This window comes from Abramis brama (assembly GCF_963993115.1).
Source record: "Abramis brama genome assembly, chromosome: 25".
In the NCBI taxonomy this organism is placed as follows: domain Eukaryota; kingdom Metazoa; phylum Chordata; class Actinopteri; order Cypriniformes; family Leuciscidae; genus Abramis; species Abramis brama.
Window position 1 is genome coordinate 22,394,476 of NC_139987.1, and position 11,372 is coordinate 22,405,847.

The 11,372-nt window shown below is 38.2% G+C and overlaps 1 protein-coding gene across 1 annotated transcript; it reads right to left on the minus strand.

The window, feature by feature from the left end:
• Positions 1-807: 807 nt before the first annotated feature.
• On the minus strand, positions 808-3,307 carry pcna (proliferating cell nuclear antigen). Its single transcript, XM_084103735.1, has 6 exons — positions 2,809-3,307; positions 2,146-2,243; positions 1,909-1,976; positions 1,610-1,804; positions 1,401-1,524; positions 808-1,318 (listed from the first exon to the last, which is right to left on the minus strand). Exons 1-6 carry the CDS (start codon positions 3,027-3,029, stop codon positions 1,242-1,244), a joined length of 783 nt encoding a protein of 260 aa, XP_083959861.1. The 5' UTR covers positions 3,030-3,307; the 3' UTR covers positions 808-1,241.
• Positions 3,308-11,372: the final 8,065 nt, after the last annotated feature.

The following is an 11,372-nucleotide window of genomic DNA, read 5'->3' on the forward strand; positions in this document are numbered from 1 at the left end:
GGTAATTGTACTGGAAATAAGTGAAATATAAAAAATAAAACCATGGTTCTTCATGTATATCTATTTATTTATTGTAAACACCACACATAGCCTACCTATGCAATTACTCTTTTGGTAATCTTCACAAGATGTCTTCAGAGTGCAAATATCCAAGCTAGAACCAGGTTACTACCAATAAACTGCCAAAAAATTATATTAAACCACACCTCCCCGGCATGTGTTTGGCTACGCCTGTGGTTTCCCCGCCATTTCACTGTAATGACGCCAATCAAAAAGTAAAGTTGTTTCAGAGGCGTTTTCTAGTAATCAGCTTATTCGTTGCGAATCGATACTTTAAAACGGTTCATTTCAAGAAACGGTTCAAGACCCGATTTGGGGCATATTTATGAGAGGACTCGAGAACCCCGCGGACTTGGAGAGCAAGTAATGATAAAATTATTTATCAGGGTGAACTATCCCTTTAAAAGAATAAAAATGTAAGCTGTATTTAAATATCCAGCGTCTTTTGTCTTACAAATGGAAATGTTTATATTGATTAGCTATTCTTATGAGCATTCTCTTAAATGCCATTTACTCAAAAGAAATACGCCATTTTACCATTTTAGTCAATTAACACTATGAAAAGGATGTTTTTTAAAGCTTGAACAAACATCAAAACTGTAGTAAATGTTAATCTGGCTCCCTCTAGTGGCCAACACTGCAAAATTCAACAATGCATTTCGTATTACATTAAGCAGTTTTATGTCTAAATAGCTTCATCTTTGAAATATTAAGCACCCTGTGACAGGAGAGAAACAATCACAAATCAACATTACAAAAAGTTTTATTAATGGTTGACTGGATGAACAGTGTCCAATTAGCATATTTACAGACAGTTATCTATACATAAGAATGAGCAGTTGGACAAAAACCTGAAATGGAGTAAAGAGGGACCAAGTTTGAGAAAACAGACTGAACCAAAACAGACTGAACCAAAGTTGAGTCTGTATGCTGCCATAAGCACTCTAGATTCAGCCCACAGTGCCTGGTAAAGCTAAGGACCAAACTACCATAGTTTAAGTGCACCCATGCATCTGCCAATCATATGAAATGGCTTAGGTCACAGAATTGTGAATCCATTGAACTGGAAACCACAGCAGACACTGAGTGCTAAATTCATTTTCCCAAAACATCTATCCAAACAATTTTTGATATGCAGAATGAAATCCCACAGATGACAGCCTTCAGTCTTCTACTTGGATTTAGGAGGATTCTTCATCGATCTTGGGTGCCAGGTAATATTTGACGTGTCCCATGTCTGCAATCTTGTACTCAACCACTGCAGAAGGAAAAGACAATCAATCATTTCAATTGTCTCAACTCAAAATGCAATGTAATGAGCATGTGAGCATTTTTCATACCTAGTGGAATGTCTGCGGACATGCTGAGTGTGACTGTCTTGGACAGAGGAGTGGCCTTGGTGAAGAAGTTCAGGTAGTTCAATGCAAAAATAAGCTGCACTGGCTCATTCATTTCAATTGTCACCTGCGAAGAACACAGTTTTGTCAATTACCCTCATAGTTAGTACAGGCTTTAATTAGTTATGATGTCAATGTTAAAAGAATGTTACCGCTTCATCCTCCTTGTCGACACTGCTGGTCTGTGAAAGCTTAACGTTGCCTGTTCCCAGCTCTCCACTGGCAGAGAACTTCACGCCATCCTTGGCGCATGAGATCATGACAGCATCACCGATCTGCGACAGATCCCTGCAGATTCGGGCAAATTCACCAGAGGGCATTTTCACCACGCAACTGTATTCCTGTTCCTGAGGTTAAGAACAGAACAAAACATGACCATTGGAGAAAATGACCATGGGGGGACATACGCAATCATATCAAAATTTCAATCATGTTTAATAAAAAGCCTTACTGGAATGCCAAGCTGCTCCACATCCAGATCCATCAGTTTCATCTCATAGTCAGACACTTTCTCCTGATCTACAAACACATTCAAAGATCAGCACTGCCTCCTCTCTAGTATAACTTATGGCTTTCTATTGATAGTGAGCTATATCTAGTTTATCCTGGCTATATTTACATTGAACTTTAGTTATGCATTTAATCTAAAACTGAGAATAATAATTTCAATTTAGTCTTATGTACTCACTGAGTGTTTCAAAGACCAGCGCCAAAGAGTCTGCATTGTCTTCTGCCCGGAGCGTGATGATATCTTCATTTCCAGCACACTTCAGAATCTTTGACATGCTAGAAAACAAGAGCAATTCCTTTCAAATTAATGAACAGGCGCTTTTTATTGAAACATGTTACAATGACATACTGAATTAAAGTATAAAACATAAAATCGTTATTTCTATTTGTAATGTAAAACAAATTATAGCCACGTTGAACTACCAATGTAAAGTTTTATAAAATAAAAGTGGTGTAAAATTATTTTTAAGCAAATTTTCTTTGTCCAACTGTAAAGCCATATTGTCATTCAGCAACCCGGCTTTTTTTCCCGCCAACAAGCTTGAGCGCGCGTAAATGACGTCACTACCAGCAGTGAGGGGAAGAATACAGGAAACACTCTGCGCGCCAAATAATACTAAATATATTTGGGACACATTAACGACATATTAAACACATTAAAACTATGCATTTCACAACTAACAATAGTGAAAGGGACACATTTTTGTTTTACATCTTAAAAATGGCGGGCTGCAGTTTGCTCGCGCAGTCGGACATGTACAGACATGTTCAACTTTCACTCTCTAAGCAGTTAGATGGCAAATAATGAAAATAAAGAAAAAATCATTATTATCATCATTACCTGCTCAAATTGACACCCATGGCCAGGTTTCTGTCGCAGCGGTAGGAGTCGAACCCATCGCTCCGGAGTGTGAGCTGCACCAGAGACACATGAGAGGAGTCCATGCTCTGCAGAGAGATGCCCGAGGAGCTCACATCCCAGCAGGCTTCGGTGATGAGGTCTTTCAGAGCCTCCAGAACCTTCTTAAGGATTGATCCTTGAACGAGACGTGCCTCAAACATTGTGCTTCTTTCTTATGTGAGGAGAAAAAATAGTTATCTAAATCCTGTTATGACACAAGCGCGGCCTGGTTTTCTGCTTGTCTTCAAGTGCAGGAACGCAGTACTCGTAGTCTATCAAAGTGTTTTAACCGTAGCAGGTACAAGTCCAAAGACTGCAAAAGAAACACAGGTGTATCTGTCCCGTCTTCTCTTCTCTCGGGGCTCTGAATGTAACTGCGCGCGCTTTTGCTGGAACTTAGATAAACTGACCCTCTCTTGCCTTCGTCATTTCCTCTGACGCTTGACTCCTCCTTGAACACGGACGGAACTGCAGCCACTGACCACAAGAGGGCGTCATTTCATACGCATTTGATTTGTTGCGTGAGCTCGTTCTTTGTCAAACCAGCAACTCTTGAAATTAACTTTTTTTTTATTTTTTTATGTAAATTAATGTTTAATGACTGAAAGGAAATTTGAAGACAGAATTTAAGAACAAAAAAAGACTTAAATAAAATTAAAAAAATCCTACAAATAACATGAGTATAACATGAATATGTGGGTGCATGTGTAACATTTATAACTTTCTGAGATTTTGATGATTTTTGTAAAAACAGATAATTTGAATTGGTATTGTACCTGGCTTGTAAAATTCCAAAAAAATCTCCATAAAAGCATCTAATGCACCATATATTCCTAAATATGTATTTTAGATACATATCTCAGTTTACTTATTGTAGAAACTAAATCCAAATTAATCCATCCATGACCCGGTTTAGCAGATTTACCTTTCCTGGTGGAATCAATACATATTTCTATTGATGATCACCTTGGTTACTGTTTGGGTTTAGAGCACATTTTTTGGTTAAAAAAATTACGTTCCTTGAAATTGACGCGCAACTTTGGCCGAATCAAGCAGATTATCAGGAGGCACAGGCAAACCATACATGCAATGAAAGTAGTCAATGATCACGCCGAGAGAGCAGTGGCTCTGATTCAAGAATACAATGGCTATCTCACACACTCTGAAGAACAATTGCAGTTTCTCCTTCATGTGGTGGAAGATCACAGACGGATCTATCCAGACTGCAAAAAGTCAACACTGGCTGCTGAGCATCAGAAATGAGGGATTGTTGAAAACTTTGTGCTTTTTTTGAGATTGTTGTCATTGTTGTCATGTCAGTGTTGCTCTGATTTCAATCAAATGTAGTTCATTTGCAGCAACTTTTAATATTACTTGCATATCACAATAACGCCGCACAGCTTAACATAGGCAATCTTCCACATGATTGAGCTACCTCTAAATATCTTTTTTTTTTTGTCAACATTTTTGCATATTTCTAATTTTGAAGTTAAAAGGAACAGTTTAAGAGGTTAAGACACTAACATTTTGCAAAAAAAAAAAAAAAAAAAAAAAATTGGACTTGATAAGGACCATCCTAATATATAATCTGTCAAAAATGATCTAAATCTGGAAAACTCTGAAATGTGAATTGCAGCTATTGGCCACAAGAGGGCGCCAATTCCAACGTCAATTGTTCATTTGAGCCAATTTATTTGCCTTGCAGTTCTCTTTTGCTGTTTTTGCATTAAAGAGATATGTAGGAGCCATTTTAATGCAATTATATATTTGTCCATTGGGGGTGCTCTGACATTGGCATATTAGGAGCACATGGGTAATTAGACAACAGGTGTATTGGTAGTGGGGAAGCACACAGTTTTTGATCGTGTTAAGCCATGTTCTATGTGAAATATTATGCTGACCGTGCTTCAAAGATTGCGTTGGATTGTATTTAATGGTGCTTAACCATGCTTCACTGGGAAAGAGTGATGTTCAAGGACATAATATGGACAATGTTCGTGCGATGTATTATGCAAGGTATGGACTTTGATTCTTTGAACAACAAAGACTGAGACACTACAAGAAGCTAACTGGAAGCAACGTTAAACAATTAGAGCACAATAAATAAAAGACATTGGTTGCATCTTACATCTGTGTTCATGGAGTTTATACGCGGTGACTACTTGCTCACTCCTATTACCAGTACAACAGCAGCTTAATGAAAAGCTGTTATAGTAAGTCAAAAACTACTTCCAATGGACTGTGAGCATAAGCCAGGACGCCACTTCAGAGACGGAGGCTTCGTTTAGTATGAGTTCTTCAGCATCAAGGATTCGTTTCATGGATATCTGATTTCGTAGTGGAAATGTGATTAATTGTTCCTGTTGGATTCGTAGTGGATTTATTTCACTTTTCCGGTTGGATTCATACTGGATTCACTGTTCCTGTTGGATTGTTTGTTGCTGGGACAACGCTTGATTCAGCAGCGGATTAAAAGGTACTGTTGCAACAACAAATTTTTAATGGCCATTGACTCTGTGTGCACACTTGCCAAAGGTTACACATTTATTCTTTGTACTGCATGGGTTTTTGAGTACTGTGTGTAATATGGACAAGCAGTGTTTGGCCGCGGAGGAATCCGCTGTGGCAAAGGTTTGTAATGAAAATGAACCTGAAATGCAAAAAAGGACAATTAAACTCACAGTAAAGGCTTTGGTGGAAAGACTTGATTCATTACAAAAACTGAGAAAGGCAAAGCTTAACAAAGCACACAAAATGATTGAGACTATTACAAGCTTGATGCAAAGTAACAAAGAATATGAGTCTGAAGTACGAAACATGTATGAAAACTTCAATGATTTGTGTTTAGGGGCTAAGGAAACGCATGATGCATTGTTGACTGTATTGCCTGATAATGAAATTGAGAAACATGATATATGGTTCAAGGCAAAACTGATTCCCATTAATGAGTTTACTGAACATGTGAATGTATGGCTGTCTGCACCTGTAATATCTGAAGGGGTTGATGTAAATGTTAATGATGATGTAGTTCCTGAGGACAGTGTTTCAAATGCATCAAAGGTTACCACTGTATTTAGTAACTGTAGTTCAAGCAGTAGAATTTCTTCCACTTTATCAGCATGCATACAGGCAGAGGCAGAGAAAGCTGCACTTGTGGCACGTGCCACTGCATTAAAAACTAAACATGCAATTGAAACACAACAGGAGGAATTGAGGAAAAAAATGGAACAACTGGAATTAGATTCTGAAATTGCAGCATCCACTGCAAAAATTGCTGTTTTGAGGACAATCGACAGTCATAGCAAATGCTCACGTACTGGCAGTTCACATTCTAAAGGAAAAGGATCAACAAAGGCTCAGATTTCAAGGGATGTGACAGGAAATGAAGTTCTTTATTCCACAAGACCAAATGTGTTAAATCCACAAGTTACTGAATATGTGCCAATGAGTGAAATACCAATGGATACAGCTAGAGTTATCAGCAGCATTCACTCAACACAATCAGCTGGTGCTTCCTGTAACAGCACAAAACGATCAATATTAATGCAGCCTAAAAAAGTGTTGAACATTCAAGAAAGCAGTACTTACCAACAACAGGACTCATGTTCTTTTACTCAACGTTCCAGAGATAATATGACAACATCTCAAGCTGTGAACTGTCTTCCATCTCAAGGTGAACCCTTGTATGAGATTCTGAAAAGGCAAGAAGAATTAACAACATATCTGGTACATCAAGTTCAACCTCAAACACTTCCCAAAAGAGAGATTCCAATCTTTGATGGTAATCCACTTCAATATGTGCCATTCATTAGAGCTTTTGAGCACAGTGTTGAAGAAAAGACTCGGAATAAAAGGGACTGCTTGTATTTTCTGGAGCAATTCACGACAGGACAACCCAGAGTACTGGTTCAAAGTTGCCAACATCTTGATCCAGAAGTAGGTTATTTATTAGCCAAGAAACTTCTGAAGGAGCAATTCGGTGATGAATTCCAGATTGCAGCTGCATATATGGAAAGGGCTTTGAGTTGGCCATCATTAAGGACTGAGGATGCACAAGGTCTTCATGCATATTCATTGTTTTTGCGTGCATGTTGTAACATCATTGATAATATCTCTTATATGCAAGAACTAAACATGCCAAGTAATATGAGAACTGTGGTAATGAAGCTACCTTTCAAATTGAGAGAACGCTGAAGAGAACAAGCTTGTGAGATAATGGAGTTGAATCAAGGTAGAGCAAAATTCTCACACATTGTGGACTTCATCGAACGACAAGCAAAGATGGCATCAGATCCTGTGTTTGGATGCATTCAGGATAAGCAACCAAGTGCGGTTAGCAGGACATTCAAGGGAAACAGTTTTGCTACAAATGTTACAAATGTTAATTCAGCTCCAAGGAGATATGTAACAACACAATTGAGAAACCATTCCGTATACAAGACCAATGATAACACAACTTGCTTGTTCTGTCAAGAAAATCATGTTTTAAAAGGGTGTGACATTTTTAAAAATAAGTCACAACAAGAAAAGCTTGACTTTTTAAAAGAAACAGGAGTTTGTTTCAGCTGTTTGAAGTCTGGACATATAAGTAGGGAATGTGACGACCGTCTTGTGTGTGAAGTTTGTAATCAGACACATCCGACAGTGTTGCACATACATCGCAAGCCAGTTGTGGAGGACAAGGGGCAAAAGAGTAGCCTAGTGTCTGCGCAAACTTGTGGACATACAGGGGCCGGTAACGAAAAATGCCTTCTGTCAATCATTCCAGTGCAAGTAAAATCATCCAAAGGAGACAAAATAATTAAAACGTATGCTTTTCTGGATCCTGGGAGTTCAGCTACATTTTGCTCCAAGCAGTTGATGGATGAACTGAACATCAGAGGTAAAAGGGTTAACATTTTTCTGCGCACTATGGGACAAGAGCAGTCTGTATCTTGTAATGTGGTAACTGGTTTGGAGATAAGTGGAATCAACAACAATAATTTCTTTTCCCTTCCGGAAGTGTATACTCAGAAGAAGATGTCTGTCAACTCAGATAACATTGTAACACAGGAGGAAATTTCCAAATGGCCATATCTGGACAGAGTGAAACTTACACACATTGAGGCTAATGTTGATTTACTCATTGGAGCCAATGCGTCCCAAGTGATGGAGCCATGGGAAGTAATAAATGGTTATGGTAATGGACCCTATGCCATTAGAACCCTACTGGGGTGGGTTGTTAATGGACTTTCAGAGAGGAGCAGTGACTGCAGGAATGATACTGGCACACCTTTTGTTACTGTCAACAGGATTTCTATTGGAAGGCTTGAGAAATTGCTTCAACATCAGTATAATTGCGACTTCAATGAAAACATGGTGGATAAGAAAGAGATGTCCAGAGAGGATCTGAAGTTTATAGAAATAATGGACAAGTCAGTTAAGGTAAAGGATGGACATTACAATCTTAAGTTACCATTTCGAATTAATGATGTGATATTGCCTAACAACTTGTGTGTCGCCAAGATATTTTTTAGATATTTTTGTGTGTATTTTTTCTTTTCTTTTCTTTTTTTCTTTTTTTCGTTTTGTAGTTGTTGTATTGGTTAGTAACATGATGTTTGGACATGTGATCACTTGGAGATATAAAAGGTTGCACATCTGTAGTCAATTTGTCTGATGAAGAGCCTGCGTGCTCGAAACGTTACATACGCTATGCGATAGTTGTCTAAGATATAAGATGTTGAGATGTGAGACGTAAGTTGTGTGTGTGTGTGTGTGTGTGTGTGTGTGTATTGTTGATCTACAAAACCCATAAAATAATGGAAGAACAAAAAGAGTAGAAAAAATATGTTATTGCTTTTGTATTTGTAGGAAATCAAAATAAAAAAAATATAAAAAAACTGTGACATTTATTTAACAGCTGTGGTGGTGGTTACGGCATCTCGGACTACCCTTCCGTTTGGCATCCTTCCATTCCATACAGTAATCTCTTTCACTTACGGAAGGTGCAATGATGGGAATATCTGTGTTATCAATGCATCCATCCACATAGGAAATCCTAAAGGAAATTCTAATTAGGTTACTTCCAGAGGTCGCAGCAAGATGTTATCAAGTGAACGTCATTTATCAAATTAGCCTCATTTAAAGTGGTTTACACCACTGACCTGCAATCATGTGAAACCCCTTTGATGGCTGGTTTGTGCCCAGGAAACAAGCAACACAAACATTCTAAGAAACAGCACGAGAGCGAGGCACACTTTCCTTACCGCTCTGCATACAGCGGCCATATTAATGTGCTCGAGCATAGATCCAGATGTTATATAGAAAACTACCATTTAAAAATGGTACTGCTCAAATAAATATGCATGTGGATATGACAAAATCCAATGTCCTCTCCCGACATAAATGTAACTCCCTATATGAATGTAGCCTCCTCATCTACAGGATCCTGTATAAAATGACATGCCATTTTTGTCCCTTTGACAGTGTCTGCATGATGAAAATATGCGCAATGAATGAATGTACATGCACTGCAAAAAACTTACTCTTATTACTCTTACTTGGTATTTTTGTTGTGTCCAGTCAAAATATTGAAAGATTCTTATATCAAGATGCATTTTCATGAGAAAAATGACATAAGGTGGCCTATTTAGTCTTGCTTCCTAGGGGAAAAAATTAAACAATTTAAGTGCATTTTTATTTATTTTTTGAAAATTATATCTGCCAATGGGGTAATAAGTATTTTTTGCAGTGTGAATGAATGAATTAAGTATTTAAACAATGCTTACGCTTTAAAAAGAGGGAGGAGACTCCCAACCAGGTTAGGTTCACAGTGTAACTTATCATGGTAACTGACTCAGAGAATAAGTTACCTCTCTTTCAGAAACAGCCTTGACTTAAGCTGCTTTCTGGGGTTTGACATAGGCCTACTTCCATTCTGAAACGGAAAACCCAGTTTCCCTCAGGGTTAACATACCTTTCTGAAACAGGCCTCAGGTTTAGGCCTAGTCCCAGACTAAAATGCATGTTTGAGCTGTTAACTGAAAGCAACTTGCACTGACATATCTTAAAATATGTCAGTGTTATTGTTTTGTCTCAAGAAGCACATCAGTAACGTCTTTTAGGCCTAATTTTAGGCCGTTGTAAGGCCTAATGGCTTAATCTAAGCCCCGTCTGTGAAACCAGGCCATGGAATCATAAAAGTGCATGTACTGTATAATAATTATTCAAAAATAGATCACTGCCACGACTGTGGGACATGTCAGGACAGGTATCCTTTTGCAGTTTCCTGCATGAATTACTGCCAGCAATGTATAGCATGACCTTGAAATCTGTGTATAAGCATTCTTCCATAGCATGTTCTAACAAATACAGAGTCTGGGATATTAGAGCATCGTTTCAGGTGTGCATGATGTTTGTGGAATGGGATCAAATGACTCATGCACTGAAACTCACATGAGTCTGCATGTGCAGGAATGTTCACTCACTGCCGTCTTTGCAGACCGAATCCTCAACCGCAGGGCTTACCAGCTGGTTCCTAGTGTGTGTTTCTCTTATTCCCACTTCAGCCCCAAAACTCTTAAACCCACCCAGCTAAAGTGGGGTGGAATTTCCCAATGCTAGTAAACAACTGTAAAAGAGTGTCTGATTTAAAAGCCCCTATCGTGACTGCCAAGTTTCCTGTAAAGATTGAGATACCACCACTGCAGCGTTGACCTAAAACCCATTTCTGAGTCACTCTGAGCCCTCAAGACTTCGACTTCTTGTTTCCCAAGAGACACTCCACAGCTATATCTATGTTTATTCAAACATCCGTTTTGCTATTCTTCTCTGCATTAAATTATAGCTGTAGCTCCATCTTCTTTTTTTCTCAGAGAACTTGGAAGAGGGGCAGGATATATGGAACTGAATTTTAACAATACTGAACGAACAGGAAGGAAGCGGAGGCCGAGTGGTCCAGGGGAACATGAGGAGAGAGTTAAAACACAGCTCTTTCTTTCCGGCTTGCAGTCCCTTGAGATACACTAACATAAGCATGCAAGCATGTGCAGACCACAACGACACTTTCAACAGGATAAACAACTGTCTCAGCAGTCTTCCTCAAATGCTAACTTAAAAACTTGGTAAGACTTTATTATACAGAGTCCTTGTTACATTTACTTACTGTAGTAATAACAGTAAAATATGCATACATGAAACTAACCCTCAACCAAATCCTAAACCTACCCTAGCCCTATAGTAAGTACATGAAGTTGCTAAATATTACTCAGTACTTAAATATGTAACAATGACACCTTAAAATAAAGTGTAACCCCTAATTATATAGTAAGTATGTTGTTAATTAATACTACTCAGTACTTAAATGTGTAATTACAGGAACACCACAAAATAAAGTGCAACTGAAATAATACTAAATGACCATTTTGTTATTGCTTCTCTTTCCATAATGCATGGAGATTTTTATTTATTGTCAATCAGGAGAGAAAAATATATATTGTTTTAGTTTTACTGAGGATGGAGAC